This window comes from Zootoca vivipara, chromosome 4, assembly GCF_965207765.1.
Source record: "Zootoca vivipara chromosome 4, rZooViv2.hap1.1, whole genome shotgun sequence".
Taxonomy (NCBI): domain Eukaryota; kingdom Metazoa; phylum Chordata; class Lepidosauria; order Squamata; family Lacertidae; genus Zootoca; species Zootoca vivipara.
In genome coordinates this window covers 66567778-66589830 of record NC_142587.1, presented here as the reverse complement: position 1 = coordinate 66589830, position 22053 = coordinate 66567778, and the positions used below count along the sequence as shown (strand labels likewise).

General features: G+C 44.1%; 1 protein-coding gene across 2 annotated transcripts; it reads left to right on the top strand.

Annotated features, from left to right (window-relative positions):
* Nucleotides 1-6929: 6929 nt before the first annotated feature.
* On the top strand, nucleotides 6930-17246 carry TAGLN3 (transgelin 3). 2 transcript variants are annotated; one of them, XM_035116348.3, is made up of 5 exons: nucleotides 6930-7290; nucleotides 7627-7808; nucleotides 8873-9047; nucleotides 14889-14991; nucleotides 16497-17246. In XM_035116348.3, exons 2-5 carry the CDS (start codon nucleotides 7629-7631, stop codon nucleotides 16636-16638), a joined length of 600 nt encoding a protein of 199 aa, XP_034972239.1. In that variant the 5' UTR covers nucleotides 6930-7290; nucleotides 7627-7628; the 3' UTR covers nucleotides 16639-17246. The 2 variants fall into 2 exon arrangements, with proteins under 2 accessions (XP_034972239.1, XP_088524182.1); XM_088668056.1 differs by having other exon boundaries at nucleotides 6930-7808.
* The last annotated feature ends 4807 nt before the right edge of the window (nucleotides 17247-22053 follow it).

Genomic DNA, 22053 nt, shown 5'->3' with positions numbered 1-22053 from the left:
AAAATGAATTTCAGTAGTGACACTTAAGTAGGACACCTGGCTTTCCAGTGGTACATATGAAAAGGATCTAGTGATCTTAGTAGACCACAATGCAGCAGCAAAAAAAGAAAGCCAATGCTATTCTAGGCTGCATCAGCCTAGTTTCCCAATCAAGGGATGTAATTTTGATGGACTGAGCTGATTTTGTTCTGCTATAACAAAATGCTGCCAAAGCTTCCAGTGACTGTTATGGGGCTTTTGTTTTTTGTTTTTTAATTTGTGTGTGTGTGTGTGTGTGTGTGTGTGTGTATGAATTGTGTTTGAGAATGTTAGTATTTTATATGAATTTTATTGGTATAATGTACATAGGCGTGAGATGAGCACCGCAATCCCAGAATTGGTCTCGACTGGACCTAATGGTCAAGGGTCCATGGGCGTACCCAGGAACAAATCTGGGGGGGGGCAAGCCATGGTCATCCAGGTTGTGACATTTCAGCACGGAAAAGGCGAATGAAACCAAAATTTTATTATATATAATTATAGCAGTGTTTTATTACGGTAGTTATATGGTAATTATTACAGTTATTTGCTTGAATTTTTTAAAATTTCTATTCTAATTACATGTCTTATACTAATATCATTTTTCTTGGGTTCGAAGAAAATGTTGAGGTTTGTTTGGTGCGGCCTTTTTACGTATCTGGACTAAACAAACTGGCAGTTGTGTGGTATAGTAATGCGTATACAGTCCTGCCACCATGTACACTGGTTAAAGCAGACTACTGTGCTACACAAACTCTTCACTGGGAACAAAACTGAATTCAATAACCACATCTTTTAAAGATGTAGGGAAATTAAGGAGTACTCTCGTCGGAAGAGAGTATGGTAGAGTGCCCCTCTTTCCCTCAGAAAATGTTGAAGATTATGGTGTTAAGCGACCCCCAAGCTACATCTGCTCCTGGTGGTCATCTAGTCCCACCCCCTGTAATGCAAGAACATGCACCTATCCCATATGGGGATTGGGCCTGCAAAAATTTGGCTTTATCAGCACTACTATCCTGCCAACCAATAATATGCAGCTTGCCCAAATGGGGATAGAACCTGCAACTTTGGTGTTAATAGCACTACTATTCTGCCCAGAAAAGTACCTCAGAGATCAAGGGGGTCCTAGTGGTCATCTAGTCCAACCCCCTGTAATGCAATAATATGCTGCTCTCCCATATGGGGATTGAACCTACAAGTTTCATAAAGAAGATTCCCAATCCTACCTAGAGCTATCAGGGACCTTCTGCATGCAAAGCAGGCTATCTTCACTGTGGTACAGCTCTAAGATTAGGTTAAGTAATTAGGCCAAAGGTCATTTAGTAATCTTGACAATTTACTGGAGATTTGAAGAATATAATTTATTATTGATAGAATTTTATTTATTTATTTTATATATTAAACATTTATTATCATCATCATCATCATCATCATTCTTACTACTACTACTATTACAACTACTGATTATTATAGAGCATTATTTACTCTTTATGCAAGGCGAGCATAAACTAGCAGCTATGAGAGTAAAATAATCAAGCAACAATAACAAAAGCAAAACAATGTAACTAGGATTAGAGTGATTTAGCTGTTGGCTAGAAAGGGACTTAGAGGGAACCTTTAGGATGCAAAAACCAACAGAGGTGACCCAGCAATCCTTCCCTGTCCCAGGGAATGGTCCACACTGAGTATGAACACTGCAACTCCGCTCTCCGCTGCCAGCTGTTTTTTTTTTTTGCTGCGCAGGAGCTTCCCCCCCTTTTTTGCTTCTCTGGGGAGGGGCAGCTGCCCCCTCCTGCCCCATGCTGGGTACGCCCATGCAAGGGTCCCTTTACCTTTACAAAGGTAAAGGTAAAGATCCAGTCGTGACCGACTCTGGGGTTGTGGTGCTCATCTCACGCTATTGGCCGAGGGAGCCGGCGTACAGCTTTCAGGTCACGTGGCCAGCATGACTATACCGCTTCTGGCGAACCAGAGCAGCACACAGAAACACCGTTTACCTTCCCGCTGTAGCGGTACCTATTTATCTACTTGCATTTTTGACGTGTTTTCGAACTGCTAGGTTGGCAGGAGCTGGGACTGAGCAACGGGAGCTCACCCCGTCGCGGGGATTCGAACCGCCAACCTTCTGATCGGCAAGCCCTAGGCTCTGTGGTTTAACCCTCAGCACCACCTGCATCACATAATGTACATACACTTATGCTTTTATATGTAAATTGCTTGTTGACCATGGATGGTAACAAGCAACTAATAAATCTCATAAATAAATCTGACTAGGTGCCTGATGAAATCAGTCATGCAGATATTCATAGCTTTGTCTGGTGGCTGAGAATTCTGCACATCTGAGGGGCATCTGCGCTCCGTCTTTGTTCTTCAACGGCTGTCTGTGTACCATATGGCAACCCCTTTCTGAAACTGAGGAGACTTGCAAAAGCAGTTCATGATTGGGCATGGGTCTGCCTGCTGTTCAAAGAAACAATGGCAGTCAAAAAGCCTTAAAGCCATGCCCAGGCCACAGGGTGTATTTAATGGGGCTCTTTTGAATTTTCTGTGTTGGTGTTAGCAGAGTGTGAAGCAGTAACATTTTTCATTTCCCTTGGTTTACACATCCATGTCCCCACTGGCCTTTTCTCTTTAAGATACTTCTTGCTGCTTAGTGGTTTAGTCATGTCTGACTCTCCGTGACCCCCTGGACCAGAGCACACCAGGCACTCCTGTCTTTTAAGATACAAGTGAGAGCTGGACCATAAAGAAGGCTGATCGCCGAAGAATTGATGCTTTTGAATTATGGTGCTGGAGGAGACTCTTGAGAGTCCCATGGACTGTAAGAAGATCAAACCTATCCATTCTTAAGGAAATCATCCCTGAGTGCTCACTGGAAGGACAGATCTTGAAGCTGAGGCTCCAATACTTTGCCCACCTCATGAGAAGAGAAGACTCCCTGGAAAAGACCCTGATGTTGGGAAAGATGGAGGGCACAAGGAGAAGGGGACGACAGAGGATGAGATGGTTGGACAGTGTTCTCGAAGCTACGAACATGAGTTTGACCAAACTGCGGGAGGCAGTGGAAGACAGGAGTGTCTGGCGTGCAACGGTCCATGGGGTCACGAAGAGTCAGACACGACTAAACGACTAAACAAGATCACTGTAATGCCTGCTCAGTTTCCAAAGGAAGCAGGAGGAATCACCAGCTGGATCACATGACCTCTTACCATGTCTCTTGGAAGACTGGGGACAAGGTTGGTTGCTGACTCGTGGTACCACAATCAATATGGGGAAATAGGTGGTCTTTGTTTTTCAGGCATCAGCTTGCAACTGTCTCGTTTTTGTGTCTATGCAGCTTTATTTATGCCATAGCAGCTTATATAATCAGGTGGCCCTTGTGAATTTGAAACCAATGCAATCTGGGTTCAAGTGTGCCAGTTTATTTCTGTGTATATTGGCCATGTGTATTTATCAGTGCCATTTCCCACCATATTTTCTACATTTTAAGATGTCCCCCCCCCCTGAAAATAGGAGTAAAATATTTATCATTTCAAAAGCCTGGTGGTTTTTTGTTTTAACTCACCCTAACCCCAGGAATTGTACAACTGCTATTCATAGCACCTCCAGGGGGAGGGTTCTCAGATCTGCCCTGCTTCCTGCCCTGTAATTTCTATGCTACTTCTGCCTCCATCATTTCCTGTGACCTGGTGACATTCACTATTCCACCCTGCCTTTGTATTAAAGAAGACACAGTTCTTGAAAGCGCATGTGATGTGATATCATCAATGGGTTTCAAAGATGCATCTTTGTGGGCACTAAGACGTCTGAACAATCCTGGTCTTACTGAAAAACTCTTAACATGAACGGCTTGTCTCAAGCCCAATTTTTCAATAAAACTATATTGGACTATATTGCATCTGTTGTTTGTGCCGTCTCCATCTGTCTACTAAGCAGAAAATAGTGCCCATTGTGTACCCATGGGAACAGTTTTCAATGGCTGATTTTGATTATGCACTGCATGGGGAAAGAGTGACGATGAAATAAGCACATGCTAACTAAAACATACAGTGCTTATCTGCATAGAGTACATTTTTTGTGTGCATTGCCAGAATCGTTGAATTTTTAAACTATGCCAGAATTCAGGATTATTCTTTTCTGCCCCATCACCAATATACAACCACATATATAAAAGTCACGTTCTGTTTCCTCCTCCTCCTCCTTTTTTTAAAAAAAGGTACACATTCAGTATGTCTGGCCTTGGGAGAAAAGAAACTAGCATTTCAGCTTGGGACATTGATTTGCAGAGGCTCCACACTCCACTTAGCATCAGCACTGGTTAAAGAACTACAAATCTCATCATCCCTGGCTGTTGTCCCTGCTTCCTGTAGTTGCCTGGAGTTAATAATTCAGAACTTTTGGAGGACCAAAGGTCCTCCACACCTGCTATAGAGCCCCCCCCCCCGAGAGAGTACTCTTCCCTCGTACATAGGAAACAGTCTGACCACTGGTCCATCGAGCTCAGCATTGCCTACACACGGAGAGCAAGTGGCTCTCTAGCGTTTTAGGCCCTACCTGGATATGGCAAGGATTGAACTCAGAAACTCTACCACTGAGGCGTGGCCCTTCCAAATGCATGTAATAAGTATTTTTTATTTATTAAATTTGTATACCACCCTTCACCCAAAGATCGCAGGGCAGTTCACAACATAAAAGATAAGGCGATGGCTATTCATTTGTTGACTACAATCCTTACAGTATGACTCATCCTGTTGGATCTGAAGACAATGACAAAGGCCAAATAACCTTCCACTGCCATGTTATAGAGTTGTATGAATTAATTCAAAGGAAATGCAGTGCATTAAAATCTCTTGTATTACAGGGATACTAGAGGAATAGACCCTCTTCATAGCTTTCTTTTCCAGAACTATAAAATAGAATGTTATCAGTATATGCAACCTAGCTATTTGTACACGATTGAGGCAGTACTTAAAAAACAAAACATTTCCCACAGATGCCTCATTTCTTTATCATGAACAACATTCTGTGTGTGAGTAGGATGAGCTCTAAGAGAGCTGAGTTACATAAGATTTTTTTTTCCAGACGACTTCTTTTTTTAAAATAAATAAATAAATGCCAGTACACAATATGAAAATCTTGCAGGGAAATGAGGTCACCCACTGAATTTTTCATGTATTCAAGTCAAGCCAGGAGAGTCTGAGAATTATGTAAACCAGAGAGCTCGCGGCTTGAGCATCTGAACTGTCCGGAATGTATGGAAGAGGCTTGGCTGCAAATCTGAAAAGATGCAACCTAGAATGACGATGGCAGTTCTCTCGAGCGGCATGGAAGGGAGGGAGAAGGAAACATGATCAGCATGCTCATGTGACGAACCTTTTGCTGGACTCAGGACCAGCCCTACCATTAGGCAGAGTGAGGCAGCTGAGTCATCTCAATGGCAGATGCTGTGTGTTTGTATAGAAGTGGCAACCCCCAACCATTCTTCCTGAAGATGCTGACGGGTTTCCTTCTGTTGAAGGACAGAGTTTCAATTGCCAAGCTGGTGGGTTTCCATAATTGAAATGGAGGTGCCGCTTTGTCCTTCACTTCAGGACTGGATACCTGAATGCTTTTCCTATACGGAAGGGAGGAAAACACTCTCACATACAGTACCTACAAAATGAACATTGTGGGGAAGAGTTCTCCCTTTGCTAATTTGGCACGGCAGGAGCTTTCAAAACACATGAGAGCCTTCAAAACATCATCCCCCAAGCTTTCATCTGAACCAGTACAAGCCAACGTTTTGGTGTGAAGTTGGTGTAATGCCTGCAATGCAAACAATAGAATGAGACCCTCTGGTCTAAATTCAGCAGGCACCACCCATGGTGGTGTCAAAGGCCATTGAATAAAGAGCCACAGAGCCTAGGGCTTGTCGATCAGAAGGTCGGCGGTTCGAATCCCCGCGATGGGGTGAGCTCCCGTTGCTCGGTCCCTGCTGCTGCCAACCTAGCAGTTCGAAAGCATGTCAAAGTGCAAGTAGATAAATAGGTACCGCTCCGGCGTTTCCGTGCACTGCTCTGGTTTGCCAGAAGCGGCTTAGTCATGCTGGCCACATGACCTGGAAGCTGTACGCCAGCTCCCTCGACCAATAAAGCGAGATGAGCGCCGCAACCCCAGAGTCATCCACGACTGGACCTAATGGTCAGGGGTCCCTTTACCTTACTATAGATAATCAGGACTGAGGTGGTCACCTCAGGTTAGATATCATGAAAGCCAAAGAAATTGCTAGCTATTTAATTTACTATTATCATACCATTACATTTGCAGACAGGGGTGCTGGTGGGCTTTTCTTCCTCAAGCTGCCCTCAGCTTGTCCAATTGATGTCTTGGCCTTTGGTGCCGTGCATCTTGCCTTTGGGGTCGGAGTGCCATTTGCTGTCTCAGCTCAGGCAGCAAAGCATCTTGGGCTGGTCCTGAACAGCTGTTGTCCATTACCCATCATGCACCTTTGCTTGCTACCCACAGCTCTGCATATGACAAAGCTTGCTTAGTCAGAACTGGAAAAGTTCTAGACTTTTAAGAATGTGGAATATTCTGTCTGGCACTGCATTGCAGGGAATTGGGGTGGAGGATGGGGAACTCTGTCCTCCTCTGAGACGGCATTTAGCTGCTTAGCTTTCTTATTTCCATTCAAGCAGATTAAAATAGTCACCTTCTTTGAATTTACGCTGGTGATTTTTGTTGTTTATTGACAATACATCTTTGCTGCTGTTTTATGGGCTCTGTTCCATGCATTTTCTGCAGGTTTGTCTTGGGTTTAAAGAAGCCAACACCGAACGGATGTCATCGGGAGAGTATTTTTAATAGCAATCTTCTTGGGCACCATGACAACGGCTGCAGCATAAGAACGTAGAAGTGAAGTACCAAAGCCTAGGATACAAGGACTGACAGCAGCAGAAGTGTGTGCAGAGGAGCAGGCTGCAGAGGATTGAGATGAACAGGGATCCTTTTCTGGCCATGACAGAGTAGGAGGGCCTCTTTAATAGCTCTTAGCAACGCCCCTGCTTTGACCCTCCTCATCTGTGAGGAAAATCAAATCAATACAGCCTTCTTCAGATCACGATGCTCCCACAGCAGCAGTTCCAGGAGCAGCAGAGCATCGCAGCAGCCTTCGACTCTTCAGAAATTTTACCAACATTTCTTGCTTCGATGGTCTCCGCATTTCTGGACCCAGATAACTGCTGAAAATCACCAGATCACCTGCATCACTGAAAGGCTATTCCAAGTTGTCCTGTAATAGACCTTTTTTGGCCTTCTTTTTGCTTTTAATTCCTTTGGATTTGCTGGCAATTGCAATGTTAATCTGAAATGCTTACATCTCTTCCTAGCAACAACAGAAATTTCACTTGCAGCCGAAATGTCTGCTTTGATGATTTCATGCAGCACACGCAAACCCTTTATTGGCATCACAATTTATGAGGCTTTTGATTTTGATTTTTTTTTTTTTTGTAATGCATTTGGGATTGTGTAGTATCCCTTTCCAGGATGTTCAGAATAGATGCTGGGTAGCAGATGCTCAGCACTTTGCACCTCTTGCAAATTAAATAAAGTGGTTTTTCTTCTTCCTAGAGATGGCCAACAGAGGACCCAGCTATGGTTTAAGCCGAGAAGTCCAGGAAAAGATCGAACAGAAATATGACACAGAACTGGAGAGTCGGCTGGTGGACTGGATTATCATACAGTGTGGTGAAAACACAGAGCATCCCCCTCCCGGAAGGCAACATTTCCAGAAATGGTTAATGGATGGAACAGTAAGTAATAGTCTGGATGTTGCATCAATAATAATAACGTGTGCTTTAAGATTTGCTCCTTAACTTTTGCTCCCAACAGCTCCTTTGGAGAAAGCTAATCAATTACCTTGGACAGTGTCTCTCTATCCCCTCCCCCCTCCCGGCAACAACCCTACTTCCATATATACCCTGTAGAAATCATTAGGTAACAAAGTAATGTTTAGGGATTGGAATTTAACTTTTCATTTTACCAAGAGTATCAATTTCATTTCTAAGCTGTTTTTTCTCTTTTAGGACAATTAAAATATTTAAAACAATTGCTTATTATGATCAGGAGGTTTTAGAAACAATAGCCAGTATATGTGCATAGAGACAGATGGGCAGATTATATAATTTGGTAACTATTTCTCTGACAATTAGAAGAAGAAGAACAGATTTGCTTTTGCCTTTTTTTTTTAGCTGAGCTTTTAATACCAGATTTATCTTCTTTAGAAACCAGTCAGTGTCGGTTTTTAAAAAGAAAAGTAAAAGTAAAATGTGCTTATGCTACATTCCTGATCTGTTTCTGTAAACATCCTGAAGACTTTAAATGACATCTTGGATTTTTTTTTTTAAAAAAAAAGCAAATAAGCACAAAGATGCTGTCCTTTGCCCTGCAGATATAAGACATGGCAAATTATTGAGCCTCTGTCATTGTGTTTTTAACAGTATACCAAATGGAAGCACTTACAGTTGGATTCCAGCTACCGTTTTGCTCTCCCACACAACTGTCAATTGTTATGTAACCTTTAGCGAATGATTTGATTTTGTCTGCCTGAGTACATCCATGCATTTTTGATCCAGCTGCAGAAATGGAAGCTTTGGCTTGCATTTTTTTTAATTTAAAAAAAACCCTTATTTGCTTCGAACACATTCAGAATTATTCTCAGTTGTTACTTGATTTGATTTTTGAGAAGATTTCCTTCCTGAGTGGCACCAGAGCACCCACGCCATAAACTCAATAGCGTGTACATGTTGTCTTTAGTCAGCTGGAACTAATTGATTTCCCCCCCTCTTCATTTCTGCTTCTATCTTTAATCTCCCAGCTGCTGTGCAAGTTAATAAACAGTTTACATCCCAAGGGGAAAGAACCCATTCCAAAGATCACAGAATCAAAGATGGCTTTCAAGCAAATGGAGCAAATTTCCCAATTCTTGAAAGCGGCAGAAATCTATGGAATACGAACAACAGATATTTTCCAGACAGTGGATTTATGGGAAGGTACCAATATCCATTTATATGAGCTTTTATTCAAGGGGCAATTGCCTTCTTTATATTACACTACTTAGACTGATGCTAATCATGCACGTCTCTAGGGTGGAAATTCCCTGATGTCATTATCTTTCTCTTCTGTTTCTGTTGTGTCACAACCATGTTTTCCCCACCTTGTTATCTTCTCTGAGAGATTTTATATTTTTTTCCAGGAGTTTATGACATCTTTTGTACTAATCCATAACTGAAAAATATATCACTTTGATGGAAACCTATCAAATCCAAGAGAAAGGGTAGTTTCTATAGAAGGTTCAGCAGAAACTGTGGTAATATCCAATTTTCACTACGAAAAGTATTCCCATAACAGTGTCCATTTTCATGCTTGAGTGAGGCCCCACTGGCAGATGAGGCTCTCTAAAGTAACCTAGTCAGGGCAAACTGTTGTATCGCTGGAAGATGGGGCAATTCACAGCTAGTTTTTAGGCCAAGGATAGGGAGACTATGGCCCTTCATTGTTTAATTCCAATTCCCATCAGCCCCAGTCAGCATGGTCCACAATAAGGTTTCTGAAATAAGGAACACTGTCTCATTTCTACGCTGCTGTTATGCTCTGGAATTAAAGCATGCTCCTAAATGTCAGGGTACATCTAGTAACCTTGAATGGAAACCTGAACGTTCATACTCACACTGGAAATATCCACTAGCAAAGTACAGGACTTCTTTTAACAACTTATAGTCCTCTTCTTGCAAATAGGAAGCCCAAACTGTTAGCATGTTGTCCATTACTTTATGGAAGGCCCATAGCTCAGTTGTAGAGCAACTGCTTTGCATGTAGAAAGTTCTGAGTTCAATCCTCAGCATCTTCAGATATGAGCTGGGAAAGACTTCCTGTCTGAAACCCTGGAGAGCTACTGCCAATACTAAGCAAGATGAGCCAATGGCTCTGACTCAGTAGAAGACAGCATCATGTGTTCCTACCATGAACAACATGTGTGCATTTTGAAGATGTTTGCTCAACTGTCTGATCATATTATAACTCAGAAACTCAAAGGAAGAGAGTTGTACGTAGTCATGTACAGTAAACAGAGAATTCTTGAACTAAATTTTGCTAACACTTCAGAATTTTGGGTTAGGGGGTAGGATCAGTGTCATTTGTGTTTTAGGCTGCAATCCAAACCTCCCTTCCCTTTGCCAGTGGGGTTGTATGGAGCAGCAAAACCACCACCACATCTGTAGTCCTGCAATGCACAGCAGGTAGGGCGCAGGCAGATCACTGAAGCAATCTGGGAGTTGGTGCAGCGATCAGGTCCTAAGCCACTGCATGACAGCAGTGAAATCAGCTCAGGGTCCAACCCATCCAGGGTCCACACTAGCTCAGTCGCTCTCAGTCACCCAAGGAATGCCTTCTTTTTGGGCTTTCCACTGACTCCCACCAGCAGGAACTTTGCCAGTGGCCTACCCACCAGCTGACGCATCCAGTAGGTGGTAGGAGGCTGGCTTAGCTGGGCAGAGGGACATCTCTGTTCATTTCAACCCAAGTCAGTGCGGCACAAGGAGAGGATGCAGTGCTTTGGCACTAGCGTTTTGCTTGTTTTCTGAACGCAAGACTGCAACATCTTTCATTTTCACCATCTGATTCAACAGTTTCCCTTCATCTTTTATTTGTTTTCCCATCCTAAAGCTCTCTCTCTCTCTCTCTCTCTTTGGAGGACTAGAGTTAGCATCAACCCATGTGATGATTTTAATCCACTTTACACAATGAGTTGTTTCCCAGAACCTCTACTGGGTGTCTACGTATGTACACCTTCCAGAAAAGTAGCCATGTTAAAATCTTTTCACGCATGACATTTTTCTCACATGGAGCTAATCCCTGTGTAAGAAAAAGCATGCATGCAGCAGCTGTCTAATCTGTGTACATGATTCAAGACAAAAACACAAATCAGTTTTCACAACCAACTCATTCTTCCGTTTTCTTTGGTTTTGACTATTTTCTATTTCTTAGTCCAATGTAGCAGTCAGCAAACCACCCACTTCCCCTCCTTTCTGTTCATTCTGTGTTTTAAATTAGATTATGAGCCTGCAGGCTCGTCTAACCCATTTACTGTAACTTTTGCATCCGTGGTCCTTTTATAGATATGTAATGATGATAATGGCTAGGAAGGCTTGAGACAGCGTCAGCTGAAAGCCCTGAAGAATGTGGCTACTAGCTCTCAGGGGAGAAGGTTGAAGCGAACTCTTCTTCCAGTCCTTTCTTGGGCCAAAAAAAAAAAAAGCCAAAAGAGGATACATTTGCATGTGCTAATTTATACGTATTGGCAAAGAATGACTATAATTTACACAGAAATACAATACTAAAATAGGGTAAATAGGTGAGCCTTTTGCCTGCTTGGTCCAGGTGCTAAATCTTTATGAGAAACTTCAAGGGCTCTGCTCTCCTCCCTTTTTGTAGGATCTTTATCTGTAAGCTGAACTTGGACCAAACGTGGACCTCCTCAAAGAGAGGATTGTGTTCTGTAAAGTAAGACATATGGCTCATCCTCTCATTTCCCTTTTGCCTCCATGGAGCAAGATAGGGAGTAATCCTACAGGAACAGGGCCGGCCCTACGGCCAGGCTGGGTGGCGCAGGGCACCACGGCGCCGGTTTGCCAGGAGGCCGTCGTGAGCTGCGCCCGCCCACTGGCTGGCCGGTCCGCCGCGCAGCAGCGCCTGTGGCAGCCGTGCTGCATGCTGCGCCCACCCGCCCACCGCGCTGGGAAACGGGGCGGGAGGGCGCCGGAGGGAATCTGGCGCACCACGGCACCAGGGGCGCTTAAGACGGCCCTGTACAGGAAGCTGGTGAAAAACATGCAGGTGTAAAATAAGCTCCCATAAAGTAGCACCATATCCAAACTGCATTCAGCAATGGGGCTTCTGCTGCTACTCTGCCAAACCCTGGCAGAGGGGAGCCATTAAAACTGTGTTCTGTGCCAGGCTGCCTGATTACATGACTGAGTGGAACAGGCTTAGGGTCCAGCCTAAGTCTGCTCTCTCTGGTGCTTCCTCTACCATACAAGTTGGTAGCCGTGTTGGTCTGCCGTAGTCGAAACAAAATAAAAAAATTCTTTCCAGTAACACCTTAGAGACCAACTAAGTTTCCTCTACCATGACCTTGGAGTGGCCCTTTTAGGGGACTTACACTGGCCTCAGATCAGTGAGCTTCACCTCACTGGGGACGGGCAAGTTACGCCAGCATATCTTTAACTGAGCCAAGGTTGGGAACTTAATGTTAGCTGAGCTTGGCTGAGCAAATGGGCACAGAAGTGCAGAGAGCTGAATTTAAGATTCAGAAAACGGGTAAATGGGAGAGCTAAAATTGATGGATTTCCCTATCCATAATTATAGGGAACCTGTAGCCCTCCATATAGTGGTGGGCGCCAACTCCCATAAGCCCCAGTCAGCATGGCCAAGCATCAGAAGATGATGATAGCTGCAGTCCAGCCATGTCTGGAGAGTCACAGGTCAGTCAGCCCTGTAAGAAAAGCTTAGAACAGAACTTGAAGATCCATGATGTATTTATTCATCATTTGTTGATCTGTTGTTCTGAGTTCCTGAACTGTACTGAGATCAACTACAGTGGTACCTCTACTTACAAATTTAATGTGTTCCAAACGCACATTCGTAAGTCAAAAAAAAAAATCGAATCCCATAGGAATGCATTGGGAGAAAAAATTCGTAAGTAGAAGCAACCCTATCTAAAAATTCGTTAAGTAGAAAAAATCCTATCTAAACAGCATCCAAGATGGCGGACAGAGCTCCATTCGTAAGTAGAAACATTCGTAAGTAGAGTTATTCGTAAGTAGAGGTACCACTGTACTTGGGACAGCCATTTTCAAGCCATGATTTGCAATGTGCTATAACAGAATGCAGGGCTGGAAAAGGCTTCTGCTTGGGCCCTTTGCAAGAGTTTAAAATATATGTACCGGTATATGTTTGTGGAACATTGTGGGTGCGGGCTCCACTCTGTGTGTTCATTAAAGCATCTGTGCTCCTGTTCATTCAAAATAGAATATGTGTTGGATGGAATGAGGAGCTTGTTGCTATGATGCTCTCCCCTCCATATTTCTGGTACGTGTTTTGTATTTGTGTTTTATGTTTATTACATTTATACACCACACTTTCTTCCAATTAGCTCAAGGTAGCCTACATGGGTCTCCTCCTCCCCATTCATCCCCACAACAACCCTGTGACCCTTTTTAGGCTGAGAGAGGGTGACCGCCCCAAGTTCACCCAGTGTGCTTCATGGCTGAGTTGGGGATTCAGTTTGGGGCTGAGACTAAGAAATCACTTAGGAATTTACGGTTGGGGTGAGATTTTATCTAAGGCACCTTCCCAGTTTAAAGCTCAGACTCTTGGCTCCCACACCAGATCAATTTATTGTATTTCGATGCTGTTTTCTATTCAAACGAATCCCTCAAACTGCTTGCAAACAATAAATAACAATAACAGAACAGAACCTCACAAGTACAGCATAAATCATATAATATAATTAACAAATTGTTGGTAAAATGACTTCCAATCTGGCACTCAGCAGGGTCGCACCAGAGCGTCCTTGTGCCAGAGCGCTGGACCAAAAAACAAGACATTCTGGGATACAAACTGAAGCCAGGATCCAGGATAGCCTGCTTAAAATAGGACACTAGTATTTGGAAGCATTGTTTAATGCCACCTCTTTCTGTTGCCTCAGACCATTGCCCTGCCTTTGTTAAATGAGATAGCAAAGCTGATTTACTTTGGGACCGCTGTGAAGATTAATGAGTTGAATGATGCTTCCAACAAGGATTGGTATGAAATCAGTGGCAGCCCATTTCCACAATAAACACAGTCACTTTCCTCTGCTGTAGCTCCAGCAGTGAGTTCTCCTTCCACACGCTGCGCTCCATGGTTTTCAATATTGTTGTGCCACTTTAGACTTGAGGTTAAGTGGGGTCACGCATCAGTCTCTCTGCAATTAGGTCAATTTAAGGCCCCATCTGTACTATACAGAGTTCCTTGGGAAGAGGGTTTGACTGTTAAACCTATTTGGGAATTTTAGCTCTGTGAAGGGAACTGGGGACTCCTAACAACTCTCAGCACCCTTAACAAAAGACAGGATCCAGACTTCTTTGGGAGAGGCACGATTGTTTAAAGAGGTAGGATACAGCTTGAGATGTATGGTGGAGATGCAGACTAAGGCCAAGCTTTGCAAAGGGAAGCATTTTTGCGTGGAAGGATTGGCCTGCTATTTGATAAAAATGGGGAGACTGAGGGATCAGTGTAGGGTCTGGTCTTGACACAAGGAAGGGATCTGACTGGTAGTGGAAGCGCAATGAGTTCACTGGACATGGAGCAAAGTGTGAGGCATAAGCAGAGAAGGGTTATGACCGGTCCTAAGTTAAGCATGCTGTATACAAAGAATGGACAGGCCCAGACTTCAGTATTCATAGCTTTGGGAATTAGGGATGACGGAGAAATTTGATTCAATTCACCTTTAAAGGCAAACTTATCTAATTCCAAAAACAATTCATCCTCCAAAATTCACGAATGTATATATTGGTGAAAATAACACCCCAAACTGCACTGTATTGGGGGGAATTGCAGAACTACCCAAGTGTCCACTGCAAACCATGCCACAGTTTGCAAGGCGAAAGAAGCAGCTGTTCTGGGTGAGGAAAACCCTGATGGTGCCCATGAGACCGGAAGAGAAACAGAAAACATAATGGGACAACAAAGCCTTGGGGATTTCTGGGATTGAACTGATATCTACAGTACTGCCAAAACTACAGCCAAACAATGTAGCAGTAAAGAATCTCTCTCTTCCTCTGCCTTTCTAGGGAAGGACATGGCTGCTGTGCAAAGAACTTTAATGGCTTTGGGCAGCGAAGCTGTCACAAGGGATGACGGGTGCTATAGAGGGGATCCAGCCTGGTTTCACAGGTAAGGATCTATAGCTCTTCCCTGGATCCTCTGGGGCCATGTTTCGGGTGTAGACTAAATGTGTCAATCAGCACCAAATTTACCATTTGCTGAATTAATATTGTCAATCTTTGAGCAGGGTGGTTCCCAAACCTCCGTCCCCCACCCACCCCAATGGATCACATGAAAACTGCTGAGAGTTTTGATGGACCTCTTAATTATTTTTCTGTTGTTGTAGGAATTCTAATGCACTAGGAGGTATGGCCTTAAATTGTATTTTTACTAGGGTTGCTATATGTCCAGAATTTCCTGGACCCTCTTTTTTTTGAGATTTTGCTAAAAAAAAAAATAGCTCCACAACTTTGGCCTTTTTTTGGGGGGGGGGGACATATAGCAACCCTAGTTAATGAGTTAACCAGAAGGTTGGTGGTTCAAGCCCCCCCAGGGGCGCCTGTGGGCAGGATTATTCCAGGAGGAGAAGGCGATACTCCAGAGGCTGACTGACTGAATATTAGGAGTGGGATGAGGGAAGAATGCTATGAAAGATTGTCATGAAAAGGCTGCTAGAATTACGGCACACGAGGCCCCTTTTCAAATTCTGATAAGCAGTTTCATCCCCCTGTGATAATTCCAAAGACGTTTGTATTCATAAACAAATAAATGTATTGCACGCTGTGTGCTTTTAAAAATCGAGTCTCTCCTCAAGGTTTTGTTGTATAACTCTGTTATCCGATTTGTGCAAATTAATCGGCAGCTGTGACTAAATCATCCAGAACCTGCAATGAAACTTTCTTTAAAAAATAAAAAAGCAAATATACACCCGTATAAGAGAGCCAACCTTTCTGGACAACTCATTGCAGAGTTGGCATTTTATGCATTTTGTAACACCAGCTCCTGGGACAATGGTGCTCAGTCTTCAACATTCTTGCCTTAATCTAGCAGATCATTTGGGCATCCACTTAAGTGTTTTGCTGGATGGTGGCCAGATTACTTAAGACCGCAGCCATTGGGAAAGCGTTATATTGATTTGGCCATGCTAAAAGTTCCCTCTATTCTGTGGGTATAGCTAATGCATCAACAGTAAGATTCCAAGGAGATCTGGTTTTCTGATCTTTAGGGTGGATGGGAACCTTTCTAAGAAGGATCAGACGCTGTCTAAACTCTAGAACAGCCTCCCCCAGCCTGCTGCCTTCCAGATACATTGGGACTCAGCAGTGGCCCAATAGTCAAGGACGATGGGAGTTGTAGTCCAATTCAAAACATCTGGAGGACACCAGGTGGGAGGAAAGCCACTCTAGTAGGAGCCTTTATCTGATCATTCCCCATTTGCTTTGCCCTTTGCTGTCCTCTGGGTGAGAGCTATAGCACTTACCTGTGTTCCGTTTTAAGGAAAATGAATGCAAGGAATTAAAGCCCAGAACATGTACCACTTTTGATCTGCTTCACCAATCCACCTAAGTGCTCAAAGCGGTGTGCAAATGAGAACTAACTTCAGGCTTGTCACATTTACAAATTCCTCTTCACAGGAAAGCACAAAAGAACCGGCGAGGGTTTTCGGAAGAGCAACTTCGTCAAGGACAGAATGTCATCGGTCTCCAAATGGGGAGCAACAAGGGAGCGTCTCAGTCTGGGATGACGGGATATGGCATGCCAAGACAGATCATATAGGTCACATTCTCCACCTTTAAACACACACACACACAATCTACAGCATGGCCTGACTGGGGAAAAAATATAGCTAGTTAATGTTCATGCTAAAAAGAAAAGAAAAATCTGCTTCTAAGTTTTCCCTTCTAAGATTTTTGGATTTCTTTTTCCAGCTGCAACCTTTCAACCTGAAATGTGGACCTGTGTGCTTAATGTGTACCACTTCGCACAGCACATTGATGCCCTGTGATGTTCGTTTCTGAACTATGCAAAGACTGTTTTTCTGTATTTATTTGCAGTTTGTTACCTTCTGTACTTGTGTCTTATTGAACTTGCTCTCTTGCACCTCGGCAATCTTCTTCTCCACTCTACTGGTGAAATAATTTGCTCTTCTAAAAATAAAAATAAATCAGGGCGAAAAACCAATCTGGAAAAAGACTTGCTCTGTAAAGAGAGAAACACAAGGCTTTTATGGAGCAAAGCCAGGGTCTGATTTAGTTGCTCCAAAAGACAAGGAGGGAGAATATGTTTTGCAGTGTTTGATACCAATGAGAAGAATGTGCCTAACTTTGAGCTCTAAAATGGGCTGTGATGCTGATGAGGATGATCCCAATAAAGGGGGGACACTGAACATGCAGCTTCAACCAGGTGCCATTTGGATCTGCTATAGTACCTAGAAGAAACGAATGGGCTGGCTTATCACAGGAAAAGTTGAATGAGCCAAACAATCCTATACTTATTTTAGGCTTGGTAAGAATGTTTGCTGTTGCTAAACTGGCTTAATGGGTGCTTCATCCAATATATTCTCAGCCCTGCAAATGAAGGAGAAACACAGAGGAAATGTTTGTTTAAAGCAGGGGTCCCCAGACTTACCGGCGTTTGGGCCGGTTCCCACCGCGCCGATCGCGCAGCGGGCCGGAGGGCAGGGGAGCGCGCGCCTGTGCGGGCCGGAGGGCGGGGGAGTGCGCGCCCGTGCGCATGCGCACGGGCGCTTACTGGCGCGGCGGCGCGCTTCCAGGGTGGGAAAAGCGCCGAAAATCCGTTGTGCGCATGCGCGTGGGCCTCCCCCGACCCGGAAGTGCACCAGAAATGACTTCTTCCGGGTCGGGAGAGGCCCATACGCATGCGCAGAAAGGATTTTCGGCGCTTTTTTCTCAACCCAGAAGAGCGCTGCCGCGCTGCGCGCCGTAAGAGTGGGCGGCGGGGGTCGTCGCGGGCCGGATTGGCTGGCTAATTGGGCCGCATCCGGCCCCCGGGCCGTAGTCTGGGGACCCCTGGTTTAAAGAATCCCAGGCCAGCCACACACCCAGCAGGCAGATCCCAAGCAGGCCAGCCACACACCCAGTTTTTAATATTGTTTTTTGGAAAGACACCAACAGCATCCTTGAGAACCTTGCTGCTGCCTAGTAATCCAAGGGCATGGTGGAAGTGATGCCTTCATGGCCAGAGGCGGTAATGCTTCTTATGCCAGTTGCTGGAAGCCATGGGGGTGGGGATGCTGTTGTCCTGCTTGTGGGTTTCCTACAAGCATCTGGTTGGCCACTGTGAGAACAGGATGCTGAAACAGGATCCTGCTCTAGAGGGTAGGACTCAAACCAATGGCTTCAAGTTACAAGAAAGGGGATTCCGACTAAACATACAGAAAAACTTTCTGACAGTAAGAGCTGTTTGACAGTGGAAAAGTCTCCCTTGGGAGGTGGTGGGCTGTCCTTCTTTGGAGGTATTTAAGCAAAGGCTTGGTGGCCATCGGTCATGGATGCTTTAGCTAGGATTCCTGCATTGCAGGGGGCTGGACTAGATAGGGTCCCTTCTAGTTCTACAATTCTGTGATTCTATGATTCTAGGACTGGATAGGCCATTATGTTCTTAACACTGAATTGTAGAGTTGGAAGGGACCCTAAGAATCATCTGGTCCAACCCCCTGCAATGCAGGAATCACAACTAAAGCATCCATGATAGATGACCATCCAACCTCTGCTTAAAAAGCTCCAGGGGAGGAGGACCCACCACCTTTCATGGGAGTCTTTTCCACTCTTGAACAGCTCTTACTGTTCAGAAAGCTCTTTCTGGTGGTCAGCCAGAATCTCCTTTCTTGTAACTTGAAGCTGTTGGTTCGGGTCCTACCCTCCACAACAGGAAAAAAACAAGCTTGCTCCATCCTCCATGTGACAGCCCTTTAGATATTTGAAGGTGGCTATCATATTTCTTCTCAGTCTCCTCTTAGGCTAAACATATGGAGCTCCCTCAACCATTCTTCATAAGGCTTGGTCTCCAGACCCTTGATCATCTTGGTTGTTGAGCTCTGACGTGTTCCAGGCTGTTAATATCCTTCTTAAATTGTAATGCCCAGAACTGGGCACAGTACTCTGGGCGTGGTCTGATCTAGGCAGAATAGAGCAGGAATATGCCTTCACATTGCCCAGAAACAGAGGGCTGATTGCTGGCCAGCCTGGCGATATGGTCAGACAACATGCGGAACACTAACAATGACACCAAATTATCCTGAACATAAGAGTCCCAGGCTGCTCCCACCATGGGCACTTACTATGAAACCAACTCTATTGGTTTATCACTTCCCTTTCTAATTCATTTTCTCTCCTCCTTTCCCATTGCAACGGAAAGTAGGCAGGAGTGGGAATCCTACAAGGCTTAGACGGAGCATTTAAACATCTCTCTACACCCAGTGGTCTCAAGGAAAATTGCCCCCCCCCACTTCTGGGGTTGGAAGGAGAATAGCTATTCAATTTCTAAAAGCATGCTTGTAAATTGTCTACATCTGGAAGCGCCCTTCTCCCAAAAAATATAGAGTGTAAACACACAGTCCTGGGCATAGCTGCCAAGTTATCCCTTTTTAAAAGGGATTTTCCCTCATGCTGAATAGGCTTCCTCGCGAGAAAAGGGAAAACTTGGCAGCTATGGTCCTGGGCGATTCCCAAAAGGCCTGCAGGAAGGCATCTGAGACCCAAATACTTCACTGTGCACACACAAGCACTCCTGGCCTTAGGATTAATCAGTCTAAATTTGGCACCATTCAGCCTTTTCCATTGTTAGAGAAATGTGATGCCATTTTAACCATTCTTCTTCCTCTATATACTGGTTCTATGATGAATAAAACCAGGCACAACTAAGACAATAAAGGGTGCAATGGACAATAGGATCCTAAAACATCATCCGTCATACCCGTATCCTGCTATTTTTCAAAGAACACTTCTTTGAAATGGCAAACGCTGAAAAGGTTTCTTAACTATTATAGGGTAAGACACATCATAAGCTATTCTGGACCTGCATTGTTCAGGGGTTTGTGCACTAGCAAAAGAACCTTGAACCCGACACATGCAGCATTGCTGCCTGAGGCAGTCACCTCACTCTGCCTAATGGTAGGAATGGCCACAGTGGTAATCGGTAAAGCTGCAGGCTTTGCCTGCTAGATGATGGCACATACTAAACAGGAGCTGATCAAAGTCACATGATCATAGCAGACCTCTGGTTTAGTTTTGGTCAGACGATGGCCTCCCACAAAAGCAAGAACCAGTATGCTTCTCTCTTCTCACATCCAGCCTGGTCTGGTCTGCTCTGAATGCGTCAGCCCAAGCAAAGCTTATTACACAGGCAGGAAACACAATAAATCCTAGGATATCCAGTTAGCCAGTTCAATCAAATCAGGGCTTGGGGACATTAGAGTAATACAATACAAGTAAGCTTTAATTGACAAAGGAGGAAAAAAATATGGAAGGAAGGATTAACACCGCCCCCCCCCCCCCGGCCACACACACACGCACACACACACACACCATGGGAGTTTGCTCATTAGCAAATGTGGCTGGTTTATCGTGAAACATTTCAGTTGTTCCTGTCACCCACTGTTACTAAGTAAGTGAGAAAAATGGTGTTGAAATGTTGAAATGATCTCCTACAGGCCTTTCCACACACCCCTTCCATTTACTGCTCATCTGCTCCCTGTTCTTCAAATCCCCATCTTTCAAGCCGGGTTGTAGCCATGGGAGGTTTGGGTGGACCTGGCCATTGAGGTGATTCAAGTTTCCTTCCTTAAATGCCAAGCTTTCACTAAAAATAAAAGTTCCTATGGAGATATATCCCCATATAAATCTGGCACTGTTTTACTTTAATCTCTTTTTTTTACCGGTAATCATCCAGCAAAAGAGAAAGATAATCTTTGTGCTTATGATATTTTAGTATCCTATTGTTGGCTGCAGTTTTTATTATCTTAAATGATGCCTGGTTTTATTGTGTTTTATTTATCAATTTTATTTATTCATCATGGGTCCAATATATATTGAAAAAACAAATTATTTTTTGTCTGAATTTAGCACCTTTAAAAAAGAGAGGAAAAGGCTCATTGCCTTTAGCAGCAGCATAATGTTCAGGTAGCACTGGATTCATGCCTATATCCTCAAGCTGCAGTAACTTAAACCCATCCAAGCAATAGCAGCTAGCTGGGAATGCTTGGCGGCTATACTATATTCAAAGTGACACCTCAGTCAGAACAGATGTGAAGGATGTTATCTTAGAAGTGATTAGTAAACATTCTCAGCGTACAGTTTTCTGAAAGAATCTGCATCAGGGATGGGAAACCCGTGGCCCTTCAGACAGGGCCAGGCCTACCAGTAGGCAATGTGAGACAGCTGCCTCAGGCAGTCTACAATCAGTTCTGTATGCATAATGGGAAAGGGAGCACCATCTAGTCCTTAATCTCAGGCAGTGAAATGTTTTGAGCCAGCCCTGCCTCCAGATGCTGGGGGACTCCTAACACCCAGCAGTGCCAACCAGTCAGCATGAGCAGAGATGTTGGGAACTGGAATGCAGCTATAACTGCGGAGTCATGGATTAGCCCTGCCAATCTACCTCAAGTAGAGTCTCCATGAGTCAGCTCTGTGTCTGTAAGGGAGATCTTTCAGAACCTGTAAGAACAGCCATTCCACTGGCCGGTTTTGAATGGAAAAGTGGTCCTCCCATCCTTCCAGGTAACTGGAAAATTAACATTTCCAGCTTCGTGTGTATTTCACCGACACCCAGACCATAGCTGTTTAGGGCTGCAACCTCAGGTCTCTGTCAATGCATCATCTGTGACCTTAAATAATGTTATAAAATAGAGACTTACTGCTGTGTTGGAGCAGCAGCAATAAATATGGCTAGAGTTGTGATGAATTTAGTACTGCATACTGTGCTGTGACCTTTAGTTGTAATGAGATTTCTCTGGAATGGCCCCCATGACAGAAATTCTCTCTTGCTGCCCTGATAATGGATCAATCCTAGCAGAAAATGATTATGGCAGCAGATAGACAATGCTTTGGAGCTGAGGCCTGTAACTGTATAGTTTGGAGTGCAGGCAGATCTGCTCAGAAGAAGAATCAACAAAATATAATCCTTTAATTGTCTAGTGTCTTAATATTTGCTGATATGGTCAACAACCAAAGG

Coding starts and splice junctions, on each gene's coding strand:
- TAGLN3 (XM_035116348.3), top strand. CDS start 7,629: ATGGCCAACAGAGGACCCAGCTATGGTTTAAGCCGAGAAGTCCAGGAA. Junction 7,809..8,872: donor AATGGTTAATGGATGGAACA/GTAAGTAATAGT, acceptor TTAATCTCCCAG/CTGCTGTGCAAGTTAATAAA. Junction 9,048..14,888: donor GACAGTGGATTTATGGGAAG/GTACCAATATCC, acceptor CTGCCTTTCTAG/GGAAGGACATGGCTGCTGTG.